Raw genomic sequence first — 21294 nt, forward strand, 5'->3', positions numbered from 1 at the left:
CCATCTAATCCTTAAATGAAATCAAAATATTATTCCTTCATTATCATCTCCTAAGTCATTTGTTTAAAGAAAATAAAATTTAGAGATTGTTTTTCTGCCACAGCGAGATTATGACTCATCACTGAAAATCTATTAAAAGAAGATCCAATGCAAAACCTATATTAATGAGCAGAATAAAATGTCAATTTTTTAATGTCCATGTGGATCATTTGATCAAGTTCAGAGAATCATTTAGTGCCATCAAAAAGCATTAGGACTATTATCTCCAACTTCACTTAATCATAACACGTCAATTACTATCTTAAATGTAAAGAAGTCTCAGTGCTATTATTATTAAGTGCTCATTAGTTTTTCAAGATATCAAAACTCTGAAAAACAGCCGAAACATGAAAGTGTGTGAGAGAGAGAGAAAGTGAGTGTGTGTGCGTGTGTGCCTGTGTGTGTACTGGGCAACTAAGTGGTGCAGTGCTTAGACCACTAGACCTTAAGACAGGAAGACAAGTAACTTAACTTCTGCCTCCCTCAGTTACCTCATCTGTAAAATGCGGATAATAAAAGCAACTACTTCCCAAGCTTGTTGTGAAGATAAAATGAGATAATATTTGTAAAGGGCTTTGTAAACTGTAAGCGATATATAAATACTAGCAATTACTATTATATGTTTTGTTTATTATATCATGTGATCCTCACAACAACCTTGTAAAGTAGGAGCTATTATTATTCTAATTTTAAATATGAGGAAAAAAGTGACTTGCCCAGAGTCACACAGAAAGTAACTTACAGTCATAAATTTAGAGCTGAAAGGTACCTAAGAGGCCACCTAGTTCAACCCATTGAAGAAACTGAGACCAAGAATGGATAAGTGATTTACCCAAGTTCACACTGATAGGAAAGCATGAGGGATGGGACTTGAACCCTGGTTCTCCAATTCCAGAGTCAGTGCCCTTTCCACTCTACTGCCTCCTATGGGTGTGAGGCTGGATTCAAAGTCAGATCTTCTTGACATTCAGTACTATCCACTGCAACTATTTGTCTCACCATAAATAACGCAATTACAAAGGATCAATATTAAAATATGATTTCATAATTTTTCCAAATCTGTTTTTAAATTTTACCAAGTTTTCTCAAAAGAAACATATATAGAAAATTTATTCACAAGTTAAAATAACAAACATACACAAAGGCAATAAGTAAATTTCTTTAGTATTGAATCTTACAGTGGCTTATATTAAATTCTTTGCTCTTAAACATAATGTTTCTATGTTCAAGTTCGTAATAATGATGTTTATCTTGCCATGGTTTGAGAGCTGTAGCAGATTAAGTAGTTAAAGATTTAGGGTGAATAAGTCATTTTAAAAAATTACTAAATTCCTAGGATTTCTTGGATTGGCCTAGTGGATGGAGAGATGCTGCCCTAAAATTCAGGTTCGCCTTTGTTACATACTGGCTATATGACCCTGGGCAAGTCACGCAACCTCTGAGTCTTCCAGGTAGCTTTCTAAGTCTATAAGCTGCTGAGAAGGTCCTGGTCTACAATGGTAAGGGAAATTCATCACCAAGTGACTCCCTACAGCAATGATATCAAAGATTTGGTTTAAAAAAAAAGCAATAAAGAAGTAACTTCAATTTCACTAAAATTCTGATTATTTTTTAAAAACAATACTAAGCTATAAGAATAAAAGAAACTCTCAGAAAATGGAGGGCCTTGGTTAAGAAAAAATTCTGTAGTCACAAAAATATGAAACTACCAAAAGTATCCATAAAAATGAAATTTTAAGAGTACATAGTATGGGGCTGTTACCCATCAAAGAGCCTTTCAATTATAAAATGAAATTTTAATACTGAATCTCACATTTGGCATTTTCTAAGCTTGTATATACTTTTTCTCATTTTAAAAGGAGAAAAGGACAGCATCTGCTGAAAGCAAAATATTAAGAATAAAGCATTTAATTTCAAATTTTCAGAATTTTTTCTTTCATTTGCAAAAACCTAAAGAAGTTTTATTTTTCTTCCACTTCCATCATTTTCCAAATCTTCCTAAAGATAATTTGCATAACATTAACATATACAACATCTGAGCATTCTATACACCTATAATAGTTTTCATTTCTTGATCCCAAGTCATATTTTCCAATATATTTCTCCCAGTTAAATCAATCTATCAACAAACATTATTTAAGGGCATGCTATATGCCAGGTACTGTGGTAGGTGATGGGAATACAAAGACAAAAATGAAATAGCCCCTAACCTTGATTAGTTTAACATTCTATCAGGTGAGATAATATGTACATACTTCGGAATATTCAAAATACATACAAAATAAATATAAGGTAAGTTTTTGAGGAGGAGGGCACTAGCAGCTGAGAACAAAGTTTTGAAGGAATAAAAGTACTGATTCTAAGAAGGGGACACTCCAGGTCTGAGGGACAGGTAGTACAGAGAGAGATTATTCCAGTGAACCTCCAGGATATGTTTTACCTCACAGTCAACAAATAGCAAAAGTACATATAAATTAATTTTGACCATTCAGTTGAATCCTTCATATAATTTCTCTACTTCAACATATGCTACATCAGATTTTAGTACATATATCATCATAATCTTCATTGTATTCTGTTTCTTATCATACTCAGTGTAAGCACTATAAAATGAACTGACCAATACAATTGACCATACATATAACAATGTGTGAATGTATGTGTGTATACATATATGTGTATGTATATATACACATGCATATGTGCGTATATGCATTGTGTATATGTGTGTGGTGTATGTGTATATATGTATATACATATATATCCTATACAGAAAAAAGGAATAGGATCGTTTTGACTATACCATTTTTTTTGCACTGGATATACAGTTTTGAAAAATGTATGTTATTTCCTCCCTCTATAATCTCTTGTCATTCCACATTCATTAAAAATCCATTTAGAAGACAACTTACCTGAAGCCTTGCCAGTTGTCCTGTGCGTGCTACTATCTTGTTGTATGGATCAACAATTTTAATTTTGATCCTGTTAAAGAATAATAATATTTTAAAATGGTAGAGTGAAAAAATTGTCATGTTTCTATTCCCCTGGGCTCTTGCACAACAACATACCTGTCAACAGCTCCCTGGAGGGCCCCAATTCTTGTCTGCATCATTTGAAGAACACCTAGAAAACAGTAACATTTTACATTTATTTACAAAGTATTAGACAGGTCCTAAAGGAAATGAGAATGGAGATAGGAATTTTATTAAAACTTGGGGAAAAAAAATAACCCAAGGATCTATTATACTTCTCTAGGTAACACAACAACAGGACACAGAAGGAGTTTCATTTTCATTTTACTGTAGATCTTTGGTGCCCTAACAGAGCTATAATTACATTCATCCAAGTGCTCCCTCCACTAGTTCAACTCAACTTCTCATCTTCATGGAGTTAGAAGGAACCTCAGTAGCCATTTAGTCCAACTCACTGTTGAAAGAAATTTTCATTACAATAAACCTGACAAATGGTCATTCTGGCTTTATTTGAAGATCCTTAGGAAGAGAACAATGTGATGCAATGGATAGAATGTGGACCTGTAGTCAGAAAGACCTAAGTTCAAATCCAACCTGTGTGATACTGAGCAAGTCACTTAGCCCTGCTTGCCTCCGTTTCCACATCTATAAAATGAGCTGGAGAAGGAAATGGCAAACTATTTCAATATCGTTGCCAAGAAAACCTCAAATGGGATCCCAAAGAGTTGGACACAACTGGAAAACAACCGAATGACAACAACAAGGGAGAGGAAACACACCACCTCTTGAGACAACCCATTCCACTTCTGGATAGCTCTAATCGCTAGGATATTTTCTGTTGACATCATTTTCTGGTTCTGCCCTTAAAGATCAAGGTCTCACTAATCAGTCCCTGGTCTGGCCTCCTGAATTTTCTCTAGGCTAATCCTCCCCCAGTCCTTCAACCAATCTTGATATGACTTGGACTCGATGCCCTTCATGATCCTAGTTGTCCCGGATTAAATGATTTAGGAAATGATAACAGTCTATGTCAATTTATGGTTTTGGGTTTTTTTAAATCTCTTTCCGTGGGGGTGGCTAGGTGGCGCAGTGAGTAAAGCTCCGGCCCAGAGTCAGGAGGACCTTGGTTTGGCACACACACACACACACACACACACACACACACCCCTAGCCATGTAACCTTGGGCAAGTTACTTAACCCCAATTGCCCTCCAAAAGGCAAAAAAAAAAAGAAAAAGAAAAATCTATTTCCAGGGCAGCTAGGTGGCACAGTGAGGTGCACAGAGCACTGGCCCTGAAGTCAGGAGGACCTGAGTTCAAATCTGATCTCAGATACTTAACACACACACAAAAAAAAACTAGCCTTGTGACCTTGGACAAGTCACTTTACCCCAATTGCCCTACCTTCCCCCCTCCAAAAAGAAAAAAAAAGAGAGAATGAAAGTGGTAAGAACTGAATTTTTTTTTAAATCTATTTCCCACTTTTCAGCAGATTTAAAGTTTAGTAAGAGTTGCCATAATTGGGTGTTGTATGTTTACATTTTTATTCTTTCTTCTAATTTAGTATTGATTTTCATTAATGTTCTAACAAGCTGTTGATGTGACAACTGATTCAGAAATTACTCCTACATCAAAAACCAACCATTTCCTGACTATTAAATAGAATCACCTTTATTTTTTGCAATGTTATTCAATACTAGGTCTAGGATCTTCCAAATTTCTTCTTTTACTTTTTAGATTTTATTTTATTTTTACTTTGTTAATTTATTTTTAGTTTTCAACATTCACTTCCACAAGATTTTGAATTCCAAATTTTCTCCCCATGTCTCCTCTCCCCCCACTCTGACAGTGTGCATTCTGATTACCCCCTTGCCCTAATCTGCCCTCCCCTCTATCATTCCCCTCCTTTCTCTTATCCCTTTCTCTTCCACTTTCCTATAAGGCAAGATAGATTTCTATACCCCATTGCCTATATATCTTATTTCCCAGTTGCATGTAAAAACAATTTTTAACATTCTTTTTTAAAACTTTTAGTTCCATATTCTCTCCCTTCCTCTTTCCCCACTCACCCTCACTGAGAAGACAAGCAATTCAATACAGGTGACATATGTGTAGTCATGCAAAACATAACAGACATGTTGTGGAAGACTAACTATAATTCCCTCCATCCTGTCCTGCCCTCCATTTATTCTACTCTCTCCTTTGACCCTGTCCCTCCTCAAAAGTGTTTGCTTCTGATTACCCCCTCCCTCAACCTGTCCTCCCTTTTATTACTCCCTATTCCCTACCTTCCTATAGGGTAAGACAGATTTTCATACCCAGTTGAGTGTGTATCTTATTGCCTCCTTAAGCCAAATCTGATGAGAATAAGGTTCACTCATTCCCTCTCACCTCCCCTGTCATCCTCTCCATTGTAAAAGCTTTTTTTTGCCTCTTTTATGTGAGATAATTTACTTAATTTTACCTCTCCTTTTCTCCTTCTCCCAGCAGATTCCTCTCTTATACCTTAATTTTATTTTTTTTAAGCAATTGGGGTTAAGTAACTTGCTCAAGGTTACACGGCCAGTTAATTTGTGTGGGTGCCAAGTATCTGAGGCCAGAACTGATCCCAGGTCTCCTGACGCTGGGGCCAGCAGTCTTACTCACTGCACCACCTGGCCGCCTCTAATTTTACTTTTTTAGGTATGATCCCTTCATATTCAACATATTCCCTAGGTTGCTCTGAGCATGTGAAAATAAAATGAGTTACTATTTGTAAAGCATTTTACAAATCTTAACGTGCTATAAAAGTGCTGGCAATTATTGTTATTAATATTAATATTCTACTCTGTACCTTTCCAAAATTTATGGCATAAGATGGGGGTACATGGTATAAATAAATATATGTAATAACTAATATAGATACATATACACATTCCAGTTATATTTTCTCTTGTCATAGGTGATGTGGTCTTGCCAAATTAGGCCCCTTTCCACAAGATGGGGAGATAGAGGGAATCACATATAATAAATATTCAAAATGTATTCAAGAATCTGCTTGCCCTAAATGGTCAAAGAATATGAACAGGCAGTTTTCAGAGGAAGGAATTAAAGAAATCTATAACCATATAAAAAATGCTCCAAATCACTATTAACTAGAGAAATGCAAATCAGAACAACTCTTAAGTACCACACCTCACCTGTGAGATTGGCTAAGATGAAAAAACAGGGAAAATTATAAATGCTGGAGAAGATGTGGGAAAATTGGAACACTAATGCATTGCTGGTGGAGTTGTGAACTGATCCAACCATTCTGGAGAGCAATTTAGAACTATGACCAAAGGACTATAAAAATGTGCATACCCTTTCACCCAGCAGTACCAGTTCTAGGGCTGTATTCCAAAGAGATCATAAAAAAGGGAAAAGGATCCACATGTACAGCAGCTCTTTTTGTGGTGGCAAAGAACTGGAAATTAAGGGGATGCCCTTCAATTGGGGAATGGTTAAACAAGTTGTGGTACACGAATGTAATGGAATACTATTGTGCTATAAGAAATGAGAAACAGATGGACTTCATAATAACCTAGAGAGACTAATATAAACTGATGCTGAGTGAGGGGAGCAGAACCAAGAGAACACTGTACATAATTACAGACACATCGTATCTGTGATGACTGACTTTGATAGACTGGGTTTATCTCAGCAATGCAAGGTTATAAGACAAATACAAAGGACTCATAATGGAAAAGGCTATCCACATCCAGAGAAAGAATTACAGAATCTGAATGCAGACTGAAGCAAACTACTTGCACTCTCTCTTTTTTGTTTTGTTTTGTTTCTTCTTTCTTGTTCTTCATTTCATTGGTTATAATTCTTCTTTACAATGTGACTAATGTTTAATATGAAAGCACATGTAGAACCTGTATCAGATTGCATGCTGCCATTGTGGGGGCGAGGGAGAGGGAAGCAGAGAAAAGTTGGAACTCAAGGGATTGTGGAACTGAACATTGTAAACTAAAAGCAAATAATTTTTTTGAAAAAAAAGAATCTACTTACTCTAGAATGATATTGCTGAAAAAAATGTCCAGATCCTTCTATGCTGCAGCATTTAAACAGTGCTAGCCTTGCCCTTCAATGCCTGGGTTATTCAGAACCAACTCATACTTCTAGACAAGGAGAGTTTCCTGAAACTACCCTATATACAGCTGCTTCTCTCAATAACCAGTACAAAGGAGACTTGAATGGTTAGACAAAGCAGATTGGTACATGTGCGTTTGTATGCTTTTTGTTTGCATAGCACTGGTAGTTAGTATTAATATATCAAGCAATTAATAACACAACATGAAGCAGGATTACTGTACTTGAGATCCAAGACTAGACTAGCTATGTATCAGAGAGCATCTCAAATGTACATTTAGAAACATACCTTGTTACAAAGAAAATTATTTAATCTTTTCTGACCCATATTCAGATGATGCAAAGCAACATGTAAGTTAGATTTAGATAAAATACATATTTATGCATAAATCCTTAACTAAAGAGTAAATAACCTCAATACATTAACAAAGAAAGAAATCCCTGAAAAAGAAAATGTCAAATTACATATAAATATGTGATGAAAAAGTCTTAGTTTAAATTTCTATTCATTATTCATCTGCATAACACCCTCAGAACTACAATATCAATACATTAATTTACAAATTTTTAAACCCTCAATTAAGTTAAATAGCATAACAAAACAAAGGATAATGCATTATTTCCCTACTACAAGAAAATAATAAAAGCATTATTTTTGCAAAATTACATTTTAGCATTAAATAAATCAAAACTCGAAATTACTTTACTTCTTGAAAAGATAGTTTTATGTCTACAGCTATTTAAACAACATAATCAAATCACTACTATAGAAAATAGTGTTTCTGGGAGGAATTCCCATACTAACAAAAGCACAGCTGCTCCAAATGTTGATGGATTAATACTATTAATAATGATAGTTCATATTTTTATGTTTTAAAGTTTACTAAGTATTTTTCTCACAATAACACAATTATATATGTAGCTTATTGAGTTTAAGTATACTGACCATGTAGATACCTTGCTGTACATTGTTCAAAATAAACAAGAGCTAACAGAGTATTAGAAATAAAATTACAGCTTATGTACTAGTCAGTATCTATGGCAGAGGATGAAGAAGCAGAGCCAGTCCACAAAAATTCAAGAACCTTAACTGATCTTCCCAATTAAATAATTCTGTACAAAGCTGGGCCCAGGGAAAGATGGTCCCCACAAAATTGGAAAGTATGGTTGTGAATCAAGAAATGAAAAAGGCCAAGGAAGACCAAACTCATGCTCCACATTTGAACATCATGAATATTTTTGTCAAAGAAAGTTAGAAGTGGCAAGCACTGAAGAAATGTCAAAAGAATTAAGTGACAGGCAGGAGAGTATTGGTTATAATGAGAAATTTCAGAATCATCTACCTCAGTCCACTAAGATTTTTCACATTTAATTAGAGAAAATATGGATACACGCACACATACACACACACGTAGGTACATGTATATATATATTATATATACATATATAAACACATATAGGATAAATACAAAATAAACACAAAGGAAATTTAGAAAGAGAAAAACACTGGCAATTGGGGGATCACAAAAGGCTACCTGTCAAAAGTGAAGTTTGAGCTAAGTATTGAAGTAATGAAGGGATTCTATGAGGGAGACATGAGAAAAGAATGCATTTCAGGCATGGGAGAGAATCAGTGCAAACCCCAAGATAAGAGATGGAATATCAAATATCATATGCGAAGAATAAAGAGAAGATTGTAGAGTATGGAAAAGGGAATAGTTTACAATGATGTTATAAAGGGAAGCGGGCACCAGGCTGTGATTGGCTGTCCTCTCTGCTGAGTTCTAGTCCTGCCTCACCAATTAAACCACTGGAATCTTCTATATGAATCTAAACTCAATGTATCAAAAAAAATCATTATCTTCCCCTCAAACTTGCTGCTTCTCCAAACTCCTTTTCCACAAGAGCTCCACCATCCCTCCAGTCCCTCAGATTTACAATCCAGAAGTCATTAATTCTGTCCTCTCTCCCTCACTAGCTTTATCCAATCAGCCTCCAAGTCTTGTGAGTTGTATATTCACAGTGTCTCACATCTGTCTCCCCTTCATTCACATCTCTACTGCCCAGTTTCATTGTCCTCATTACCTCAATAACTGAACTTCTGCAACTAACTCATAACTGGTCTTACAGCTCCCAGTCTCTCCCTGAACCTGACCATTCTCCACACAGCTGCCAAAACAATCTTCCTAAAGCATAGGTCTGACCATATTAATTCCTCTGCTTAAGAATTGAATCTTCAATGGCTAGGGGCAGCTAGGTGGTGCAGTGAGTAGAGCACCGGCCCTGAAGTCAGGAGGACCTGAATTCAAATCCAATCTCAGACACTTAACACTTAACTAGCTGTGTGACCTTGGGCAAGTCCCTTAACCCCAACTACCCTTCAAAAACCAAAAAAAAAAGAATCTTCAATGGTCCCTTCTGCCTTTAGGATAGTAGCAGACTTCTCAGACTGGCGTTTAAATTTAAGCCTACCTTTCCAGGCTTATTTCACAATAGTCCTCTTTACACTTTCTGGCCAATTCATCAATTTAATGTTATTACTACAACTCCTGTCTCCCAGCTCTAAGGCTCTATACAGGCTGCCCTCCATGCTTAAAATACATTCAATACTCATGTTACCCTGGGATTTAGTGTATAAAGAGTCCTGTAAGGAAGATACTGTCAAGAACATATAACAGCTGCCTTCCATATGAAAAAAATAGTTTTTGTCTTTTACTATAATTCTGGTTTTAAACATTACAGTACTGTATTGGTTACGTATGAATTTAGTAGAAATTGTCTACCCATTACACAAACTGAGAGGAATAACCAATATGGTGGATGACAGGATTAAAAAAAGATCCTGACAAGCTATAACTACAGAATACAATGAAACTGAGTAGGGATGAAAGTAAAACCCTACCAAAAAAATTAAATTCACATAGATAAAATGGAGAATGCTTATCCAGATGACAATTTGCCTGGAAAAGATCTAGGAGTTTTTATGAATGGCAAGCTCCATGGGAGTCAAAATTAACACGCTCTTTGGCTAAACTAAGACAGAGTGTTCAGGTCTAGGTTGTTAATAGTTCTATTGGATTCTGACCCTGTCAGGGATACATTTTAGTAAAGACACTGATAAGCAAGGTGTCCAAAAGAGCCAACTATGGTTAGTTTCCTGCTATAAACATCCTTTGAACATCCTATCCTAAAGGCAGAAGGGACCATTGAAGATTCTTTTTTTTTTGGTTTTTGAAGGGTAGTTGGGGTTAAGGGACTTGCCCAAGGTCACACAGCTAGTTAAGTGTTAAGTGTCTGAGATTGGATTTGAATTCAGGTCCTCCTGACTTCAGGGCCGGTGCTCTACTCACTGCACCACCTAGCTGCCCCTAGCCATTGAAGATTCAATTCAAATCAAGGCACATGTAAACTAGAGAAGAAATAACTTGGTAGGTGTAGAAGACATGACAGCTGTCCTCAAGCATGTGAAGGGCCGTAATATGGCCTTAGAGAACCATACTCACACTTCATAAGTATGAAATTGTGAAAACTACACTGAGTCCTAAACATTACAGAAACTCCTCATTCAGATCTACAGTTACTCAATAAAGATTTGGTGCAGCCATTCACATCAGGAAAACCCAGAAAATGCACATTCACACAGCTCAGAATATGACATGCAATCAGATGGACAACCCAATGAGTTAATCTTCCAGAATATACTTCTTAGGCAAGTGCTATTAACTGGGGCCAGAACTTAATGAGAGAAAGAGCTTAAGTTATATTGCATTTCAGAAACTGAGGAGACCAAGCTGCTCTTTGCCACAAAAAATCATCTTTCAAAAACCAATATTCCTCCAATTATACTTTATGGCTTAGAATCATGAAAAACCACAATAAAAAATCAGAATTAAAGGTAACCCAAGGGGAAATTGAAAAATCCATTTGGTTTTTTTAAAGTAGGCTAATGTAGACCAGTGACATCTTCCACACAAAAGTGGCATTAAAAAAACATCAGACCTAAGTGACCAGAAAAGAAGATGTGCCAGTCATGTGGTGAGTAAAGATCCTGAGTGCTGCCCTTGTCTCCACCAAACAGTAAAACAAAGAAAAACCTCCACTGCATTGGGTAGATCTTCTATAAAAGATTTAAGGAAAGACGGGAAAAAATCACACAGAATGAGAATGGACTAATGGTTTGTGATATATACCAATGGGGGAATTACCAACACTGATACATCCATTTCATCAATATAATGACCAAGATGAGTCCTTCAAGGACTCAATAAATTTTCCAGACAGTAGAAAGAACACTGCGTCCTATGTCAGGAAACATGGCTTCATATTCTGCCTCCATGATACATGTATGAGTAGGGCAAGTCATTTAGCTTCATGGGACTTCAGTTTTCTCCTCCGTGAAATTAGAGAGTTGAACTAGATGACCAGTGAGGACCTAGCTAGCTATAAACCTATATAATCTTACAGGTTTGGGGTTTTTTGGATGAGACCTGCGATTTCACTATAATAAAGTACACCATGGTTATAAAACTCCCTCTATTCTACTGCAGATTGGCAACTGTTCTGCAAATTATAGTCTTAGAGTGCTGTCTGAGGTACTGAAAGATTAAATGTTCTTCCAAGGTTTACACAGCTAGTACATATTAGAGAAGGGATTTGAATGTAGGTCAGGATTATGATTACTGACAAGGCCAAGAGTTATTATCAAATTTATCATTTATGATAAGCAGCTTAATTTTATCTGGACAGAACAACAAGAAAAACTCATTAAAATGCCACGCAGCAGACAAGGCATTGGATTTGAAGGTGGGAAGACACAGGTTGGGATCCCACATCTTCCACTTGCTGTGTAAGCTGGGCAAGCTACTTACATGCTCTGAGCATCAGGAAACTGTTAGGAAGTTAGATTTTATGACCTCTAAGGTCCCTTCCAAACCTTAACCAAACCAAAATATAATTATAGTTAATTATCAAAATGGAAGTTCTCAGGCACTAAACTCTGAAAATGAGAGAAAGGCCACTTTAGTAAGAGACAGATGTTATCCGTGTTATCCAAGGGAGACATGAGTTAGGTAAAGAACCTAAACCAACTGTCATTGTTACTAGTTACCACAGAAAACTCAATCATGACTGAATTACTATTCAGTCAGTCAATAAACATTTAAGCTTCTCCTACATTCCAGGTACTATGCTAAGTGCAGGAGATACAAAGAAAGGCAAAAAGTTCCTGCCCTCAAAGAGTTCATAACCTAATGGGAAACACAACATGCAAACAACTATGTAGAAATATGCTATATATGGGAAAAAGAGGAAATAATCAACAGAGGGATGGCACTAAAATTAAAGAGTGTCAGGAAAGGCTTCTTGTTCAAGGTGGCATTTTAGCTGGGATATGAAGGAAGCTAGAAGACAGAGATGAGATAGAGAGCATTTCAGGCATTAAGAAAACAAAAATGAAAATGCCCAAAGCCAAGGGGTGAAGTATCTTGTTCAAGCAACAGCAAGAAAGCAAGTGTCAGTGGAATGAAGAATTCGTGGTAAGGAGTATGGTATAAGAAGAATGGGAAGGTAGAAAGGGGTTAGATTATGAAGGACTTTGAATGCCAAATAGAGGAATTGGTATTTAAACCTGGAGGTAATAGAGAGTCACTCAAGTTTACTAAATAGGGAGGTGACACAGTTAGAACTGCCCTTTAGGAAAATCACTTTGGCAGCTGAGTAGAGAACGGACTGAAGTGGCAAAAGACTTGTGGCAGGCAGACCAACAAGCAAACTACTGCAATAGGCCTGGTGCAAGGAGATAAGGGCCTGCACTAGGGTGGCGGCAGTGTCAGAGAAGAAAGGGGGTAATTGTTATAAAGGTAAAATTGACCAGCACTGGTAACAGATTGGATGTGGAGAGACAGACAGTAAGGAGTCAAGTAGGACACTCAGGTTGGGAGCCTGGGTGACTGGGGGAGGTGGTACCTTTAACAGTAAGAGGGAAGTCTGAAAAGGCAAAGGATAATGAGTTCAGCTTTGGACATGGTGCATTTAAGATGCCTATCAGGCATCCAATTAGGGATATCTAATAGATAGAGATGTGAAAGTAGAGGTAAGTGGAGAGATTTGTAGATGAATAGATTTGAGAACCATCAGTATAGAGATGATAACTGAATCCACAGGAGCTGATGAGATCAAGTGAAATAGTACAGAGGGAAAAGAAAAGAGGGCCTAAGACAGAGTTCTGAGAGATAACCACAACTGAAAGGCATGACCTGGATGAAGATCCTGCAAAAGAGAATGAGAAGGGGTCTAAGAAGCAGAAGAGAATAAAGTTCTAAAAACCTAGCAAGAAGAGAATATGAAGGAAAAGAAAATGATCAATGGGTGTTAAAAGCTTCAAAGAAGTCAAGAATGTGGACCAAGAAAAGGACTGTGACAATTAGGGATTGTTGCTAACTTTGGAGAGAACAGTTTCAGTTGAATGATAGGGTCAGAAACCAAATTGGAGAGAGTTATGAAAAAAGTGAGAGGAGAAGAAGTAGAAGTACCTAGAGTGGACAGCCTTCTCAAGTAGTTTAGCCACAAAAGGGAGATGAGATATGGAATGATTCTGGAGATGGATGGATCAAGTGGCAGTATTTTGAGAATGGGAGAGACATGGGCATATTTTTAGGCAGTATGGAAGCAATCAGTGAACAAGGAGAAATTATAGATATATGAGAGAGCACAGATAATAGAGGAGGCAATCTGCTGGAAGAAACAGGATGGAATGGGATCACTTGCACATGTAGAGGGGTTGGCCTTAGCAAGAAGTGCTGCTCCCATCTTATGAGATTAATCATTTGAGACAGGAGTAAAAGAGGAGATAGTGGCAAAAGGTATCTGGATGATGGTGGGAAGAAAAGGGAGCACTCAGTGAGTAGCCTCAGTTTTTTTGTAAAATATGGGCAAGGTTCTCAGCTGAAAGGGTCAGGGTGGGGAAGTCATTGGAAGTCTGAGGAAAGATGAAATGGTTTGGAAGAGCCACTGTGGTGAATGGGACAGTGAGTCAATAAGGAAGGTATAGTAGGATTGCCTTGCAGCATTTAGGACTCAGTCAGGTAATAAAACATAAATTTGTACTGGATCACTCAGCACAGTTCCATAATTTTTTTCCTATCCTCATTTAGTAGCACCTGCATAGAAGTGGAGGCGGTGACTGACGGGAGTGATCCAAGGCTGAGGCTCGATAAGACACAGACACAAAATGATAAAGGGAGCAAGGAACTCAAGAGAGGAGGCCAGCGTGGAGCCGAAGGCACTCAGCACGGAGTAGAGCAGGGAATGGAGGAGAATGTGGCTAGTGCAGGAGTAACACCTACTAAAGACTTGAGGGTTCAGTATTGGAAGACAACGGGTAAAATAAAAGTTAAAAAGACTGATCAGACAAGGGGATTTCAGAGGTCATGAGCACGGAGGTGGCACAATTATGGGTCATGGCAAGATGGCAGGGGAAGAGTAGGTCATGGGAGCTGTAATGGGAATGCAAATTTGGAAGATCTTCCCTGCCCCTAGGCTAAAGTGCACCTGAAGCCTGGGGTGGGAGGCTTGTTTTTCAGTAGATACTTTTTGATTGGCCAGTGGGTCAATAAGGTTGTTACATTCTCTGAGCCAGGAGAAGGCTATATAAGCCCTGATGTGTAGCTTTGTTTTGGGGGCTCACTTTGAGAAGTGTTCTGTGATTTGATATGGATTCTGGGAAGCTGTTGTCCGGAGCCCCCCCGGCTTTGAAAAAACCCAGATGTTGAAACCCAGATGTTGACAGGGTGTGGATGTAATGGTTGGACAGTTTGAAATCTGTCTACTAGATCTGTTTCTGTCTTGATAATTCTGTCTGTGTACTTTGAAGTTCAGGGTGCCGACCTTTTCCCCTGAACAAGGTAAACGATATATGTCTGACTGATTAAAGTAAGCTTGTTAACCCATTTTGAGTTGCTTTCCTTTATCAAAGCAGATCCAAGAACCTGTGGTGGCAGTGACCCTGGGGAGGCTTGGGGTGCTTGCTGCCACAGGAGCTAAGCAGGCTGAGCAACCGAATGGTTAGGTTGTTTGAGGGAGTTTCAATAGACACTGAAGTTGCCTAGTATAATAAGTGAAGGAGTGAGGAAGAGAGAAGGTTGTGATCCAGATACTGAACTTTTTGAAAAAGAAAGAGGAGTTTCCTGTACATCTGATGTGGACTGTATGAATCTCAGAGGAGGAAAGGCAAATAATTCTTCAATAATTCTTTGTACATGGAAAGAAATGTCATCATGGATAATCCATAATATCTCTGTGGTTCACCAGAAGTGTGTCTTATCTCCTTTATAACAATTCATTCACATTAGTTTATAACTCATTGGGGGTGGCTAGATGGTGCAGTGAATAGAGCAGTGGCCCTGGAGTCAGGAGAACCTGAGTTCAAATCCAGCCTCAGACACTTAACACTTAGCTGTGTGACCTTGGGCAAGTCACAACCTCAACTGCCCTGCCTTCCCCCTCCAAAAAAAAAAGTTTCTAACTCGTTGGTCACATTTTCTATAAAATATCTTTTAGTAACTATGATTTTTTTTTTCTTAAATTCTAAAGGATTTAGGAAATGGCTTTCTTAGAAATTGCAAAACCTTTTTTTTTAACTAGGAAGTAAATTTTTGGTATAAATAATGTTTCTAATTTAATATTTGGAATGGTCCTCTAACAGCACCACTTCCAGAGTAAAATGAAAAACATATGTGACAAAGTATACTATTTTAAATTTAATGTCCAGATATTTGGTTCAGGGATTTTTTTTTAAGTATTTATAGAAAAGCAATGATTCCCACTCTCACTCAAATTAATTTTCTCTCCATAAATCTCTCAGTGTTCTCAGAATTCAATTTCATTCATAACTCTTACAGACTTAGCATGTTCTATTTTGTTTCATACTTCTTTTATAAATCAAGAAAAAAAGGAAAGAAAGAAGACTATTTCCTTTTTTAGATTTTAAGTTCTCAGATAGGGCTTATATCTTATTTTTGTATCTGAATCAATATTAAATATTGAATAGGTACTTAATGCTGAAACAACCAATGTATTAAGCACAGGCTCCCAAAGGTCATACTAAACATACACAAAATCTTCAAGACACCTAAATTTTTTAGCTTTAAGTGAAATTCTTACGAATGGGTACATAGTATATAAATCAGCTTTCCATTTTGTAGAAAAAGGAAGTGAGATGCTTCCTAAGCTAAATTCTCTAGTGGATTAGCAAATGAAAAGAAGAATTTGTAATTAAGTAAAGAAAAGTGAGAAGTTTTTGTTTTTATCATTTATTAATTCCTGGAATAATCTTTGCTATTTTGCTATGTGATTCTTAAGTTTCATTGGGATACTAGATGAGAAAATAAGAAATGTTCCTGTAAATTGATCTGCTACTACACAACTTAATTTCCTATCCTGCCTGTAAGGCAAACTACACAGAAATAATAAGTTCAAATTCTCATTCTAAAAACTGTTAATAGGGGTGGCTAGGCGGTGCAGTGAGTAAAGCACTGGCCCCAGAGTCAGGAGGACCCGAGCTTAGTTCCTCGTTCCAGCCTCAGACACTTAACACCCACACAGAAAACTAGCCACGTAACCTTGGGCAAGTTACTTAACCCCCAATTGCCCTCCAAAAGGCAAAAAAAAAAAAAAAGACTGTTAATAGTTAATGAAACATACCTTCTAAAGATTCAATCCCCGTTGCCTGCGCCAATAAATCTTCATGCCTTGCAACTACCTGAAAAATAAGAATCAATGAGTAGCTTTTACTTTGATTGTAGTTAGCAAGAAATACACACAAAAAAACTTAAATCTCCTTGGACCTTCCAGCCAAGATGGCTACTTGAACAAAGCCAGTCCTGTGAGTACAATGCCTCACTCTGGCAAAAACTAAAATTTGCATAAGACCAAATAATAATCAAGAAATCAAAAGAAAAACTGTATTAGGTGACTTTTTCTATGCTAGAACTGAATAAAAAAAAATCAACTAGAAGCCCAGAGGAAAGAGAAAATGCAACCACCAGCAAAGCTAAAGTCAGTGTAGGGAAAACAAACTAGCATAATCCTAAGTGACCAGATATATGCCAGTATAGCTTGCCCTGTGGCCAGAGACAGCAGGAGCAACAGCACCAACACATACCTTCTACCCTGGCCCAACAGAAATGCTGAGCCTAAGTCACCTCAAGTCCATGGGTTCTGAAGTTCCCTCTAACACTCTGTCCTGAGATGCCATAGAAAGCCCTGAAAATCTAGCACTCTGAACTTCAAAAACTGGTGGGGGGAGGTCTAACCCCATAAAGTAAAAATCAATACAGTAACTTAGGGAGTCTAGGTCAAGATCAATGTGGACTAAATGCACTAAAAACATAGTAAGGGGTAGAGCTTGGTCCTGGAAGGGGAAAGGAGAAGTCCCAGTTTAGGAACTAAATAAAGCTGATGAGATAAGTAAGCCAAAGAAGAGACACGTCAGTGTAAAAAAAACTACCATAGATCCAGAGCTCCCCAAAAAGAAGACGGTAAATATAACTACTGTAAGCAGTTTCAAATGAAAAAAGAGATTTTTTGCAAAGACTACATGAAGACATAATAGAAACAACACAAAATAAAAAATGAAATACTCTAGATAAAAATTCAAAGAATTAATAGTTTAGAAGAAAAAGTGATAAACCTTATCTAAGTAATTGATTCCATGAAAACTAGAATAAAACCAAATGAGATTCTATGAGACTGCAAGAAATATTAAAACAAAATAAAAACAAAAATATTAAAACGAATTAAAACCAAATATTAAAACAAAAGATTGAAAGAAAATATAGGGTATGTGTTTTTAAGAACAATTGACCTGCTACTCAAGGAAACAATTTATGAATCACTGGTCTCCTTGAAAACCATGTTTCTTTTTTAAAATAGCCTAGATACCAAATTTCAAGGAATCAAAAATGAAAAGTGCCCATATTTATCAAAAGCAGAAGGCAAAACAGAAAGAGAAATAATCTATTAACACCAAAAGGATAATGTCATAACCAAAATCAAGGGCTCTTAAGTCTAAGAAAAATACTACAAGCATGCAGAAAGAAGTTCAAGTATCAAAGAATCATAAATAGGCTCACACAAGCCCTGGCAGGTTCTACAAAAAAATAAGAGATGCTTAAATATAACATTGCAAAAGCAAAAGATGTGGTGGGCTTTTAATCAAAAAAACTTATCTTGCAAAGTTGAGTATCATACCTACATTGAATAAAAATGGACCTTTAATGGAAGAGGACTTTCAAGAATTTCTGATGAAAAAAATCAAACCTGAGCAGGTACTCTATAGTACAAACACAAGAATCAAGAGAAATCTAGAAAGGTAAATTTATCTGAGCAACTGGAAGGGGCTGAATGATGGGTAGAACTAACATTCTAATAGGGAAGAAACAAACAAGTGTCCCTTCAGAACTGAAGGAGTTAAATTAGGAAAAATGGGGGTCCTGAGGTAGATTGATTCTACTCTAAGGTTTTTAAAAGGGGAAAGAGAAGGGAGGATAATTAATAACAATAATAATGAAGCATGTCTATATGCTCTTCATAAATATTATCTCATTTTATCCTCATTAACACCTCTCGACATCCTCACAACAATATTTTACAGATAAAGGAAACAGAGGTTAAATGACTTGCTCAAAGTCACACAGCTAGTAAGTACCTGAGGCCAGATTTGAATTCAAGTCTTTCTGACTCCAGGTGTAGCACTCTAATAACTACTGTGCCACCTTGACTCCTCTCACCCAAAAAAAAAACCCCAACATATATATGGAAAAATAAGGAAGTTTGAGAGGGGGGAGAATAATGAGTTCAGTTTTGGACATGGTGAGTTTCAGAAATCTACGGGATACCCAACTAGGGATGTCTAAGAGACAGCTGGATTTGCAAGAGTAGAGGTCAGTGGAGAGACCAAGGCTAGATAAGTAGATTTGAGAATAGTACAAAAAGGAGAAGGTGGGGGATATGACTTACGATTTTCATAATTGTCACACCACCTATTTGTGGTAAAACCTCAAGGTTTTTCCAGCACCTTCTTCTCCACTGTTTCTGCATTCTATCACATGGAGAGGGCATCAATATCTATGGGCTTAATTACATTTTCTATGCAAATGACTCTCAAATCCATATATCCAGCCCTCATTTCTCTCTGGAGTGCCAGATACACATCTACAGCAATTTACTGGATATTTCAAAGTGGATTGCCACAGGTATCTTAAATTCAACATGTCCAAAACCAAACTCATTATCTTTTCCTCTGATCCAGCCCTCTTCTGAACTTCCATATTTCTACCAAGAGCACCATTATCCTCCCAACCAACCAGGTTCACAAACTCAGGGTTATCCCTGATTGCTCACCCTCCCTTAATCCACATTTGTTGCCAAATCTTGTCATTTCTACTTTTACAGTATCTCTCACATCCTTCCCCTTTTCTCTACTCACACTGCCATCACCCTGGGTTAGGCCTTCATCAAATCAATCCTGAACTACTGCAACAGCTTCCTAATTGGTCTCTTTTCTCTAATCCATCCTCTCCACAATGCTCAAGTGATTTTCCTAAAGTATAGGTCTAATCATCTCACTCCTTTACTCAGCAAATTCCAGTGTTCTCTATTGCCTCTAGGACCAAATATCAGCTCCTCTGTTTAGCTTTAAAAGTGCTACATAACCTGATCCTAAACTATTTTCCCAACCTTATTATTCTTCTTTCCACAATCTATAGGACATCCAAAATGGCCTTCTTGTTGTTCCTCATACATGACACTCCATCTCCCATCTCTGTGCCTTTGCACTGGTCATCCCCATACTAGGAATACACTCCCACCTCACCTCCACCTCCCAGAAGCCTTTGCTTCTTTCAGCATTCTACTCAAATGCCACCTTCTACATGAACCTTTCCAGATTCTCCCCAGCTCCTAATGCTTGCCTCCCTCCCCCTCTAAAAAAAAAAAATACTTTATATTTCTTTTATGCCCCCTTAAAGGAAAGGGCCGAGATATGAATGGTTTTAAAAACCAAAAAGAATTATTTTTATATTTGATCTTGAGAGCCACTGAAGCTTATTCAGTAGTGACATAAACTGACTGGAACTTTAGGAAAATTGCTCTGGTATATGAGTGAAGGATGAATTGGAGTTGGGAGAGATTAGAGGCAAGACAAAACACTATTCCAATAATTCAGACATGAGGTGAAGAGGGCATCAATGTGCTGGTAGTGTCAGGAGAGAAGAAGGAGCATAACAGATGTTGTGAAAGTAAAATCAAAAGGATTTAGCAACTGGCTGGACTTGAGGAATGAGAAAAAGTAAGAAGCTGAAAATGACACCCAGGTTACAAACCTGGTTGACCAGGAGGATAACAGTGCCCCTGACAATAAAAGGAAAGTTAGGAAGAGAAGAAAGCTTGGGAGAAATGACAGATAATGAGTAAAGTCTTAAACATGTTGAGTTCAAGATGTTCAGCAGGCAGTTCAAAATGTGACTGAAGGTCAGGAGTTAGAGTTAGGATTAAATGAGTAGATCTAAGACTCTCTACAAAGAGATACTTGAACCCAAGAAGCCTGATGAGATTATCAAGTAAAACTATACAGAAAGAAAATAAAAACAAAACCTTGGAGAACACCTGTAATGGGAATGCAAATTTGGAAGATCTTCCCTGCCCCTAGACTAAAATGCACCTGAAGCCTGGGGAGGGAGGCTTGTTTTTCAGTAGATACTTCTTGGTTGGCCAGTGAGTCAATAAGGTTGTTACATTCTCTGAGCCAGGAGAAGGCTATATAAGCCCTGATGTGTAGCTCTGTTTTGGGACTCACTTTGAGAAGTGTTCTGTGATTTGATCTGAATTATGGGAAGCCGTTGTTGAGAGTCCCCCGCTTTGAAAAACCCAGATGTGGAAACCCAGATGTTGACTGGGTATGGATGTAATGGTTGGACAGTTTGGAAATCTGTCTACCTGATCTGTTTCTGTCTTGATAATTCTGCCTGAATATTCTGAAGTTCGGGGTGCTGACCTTTTTCCCCTGAACAAGGTAAACGATATATGTCTGACTGATTAAAATAAGCTTGTTAACCCATTTTGAGTTGCTTTCCTTTAACAAAGCAGATCCAAGAACCTGTATGGGCAGCAA

At 37.4% G+C, this 21294-nt stretch overlaps 2 protein-coding genes across 3 annotated transcripts in view; one reads left to right on the forward strand and one right to left on the reverse strand.

Moving 5' to 3' along the window:
• Positions 1 to 21294, reverse strand: part of COG5 (component of oligomeric golgi complex 5) — a 496196-nt gene that overhangs the window by 332036 nt on the left and 142866 nt on the right. For both annotated transcript variants that reach the window (XM_069106989.1, XM_069106988.1), the window contains 3 exons: positions 16827 to 16884; positions 3108 to 3162; positions 2952 to 3021 (listed from right to left, as the gene is read on the reverse strand). In XM_069106989.1, the coding sequence (XP_068963090.1) occupies positions 2952 to 3021; positions 3108 to 3162; positions 16827 to 16884 (183 nt within the window). The remainder of the gene's footprint in view (positions 1 to 2951; positions 3022 to 3107; positions 3163 to 16826; positions 16885 to 21294) is intronic.
• DUS4L (dihydrouridine synthase 4 like) overlaps positions 1 to 21294 on the forward strand; it is a 338318-nt gene that overhangs the window by 279927 nt on the left and 37097 nt on the right. The window lies entirely within an intron of this gene.

Source organism: Petaurus breviceps, unplaced genomic scaffold (genome assembly GCF_028583685.1).
Source record: "Petaurus breviceps papuanus isolate PSGF00001 unplaced genomic scaffold, PetGlider_PUasm1.0 84, whole genome shotgun sequence".
NCBI classification, from domain to species: domain Eukaryota; kingdom Metazoa; phylum Chordata; class Mammalia; order Diprotodontia; family Petauridae; genus Petaurus; species Petaurus breviceps.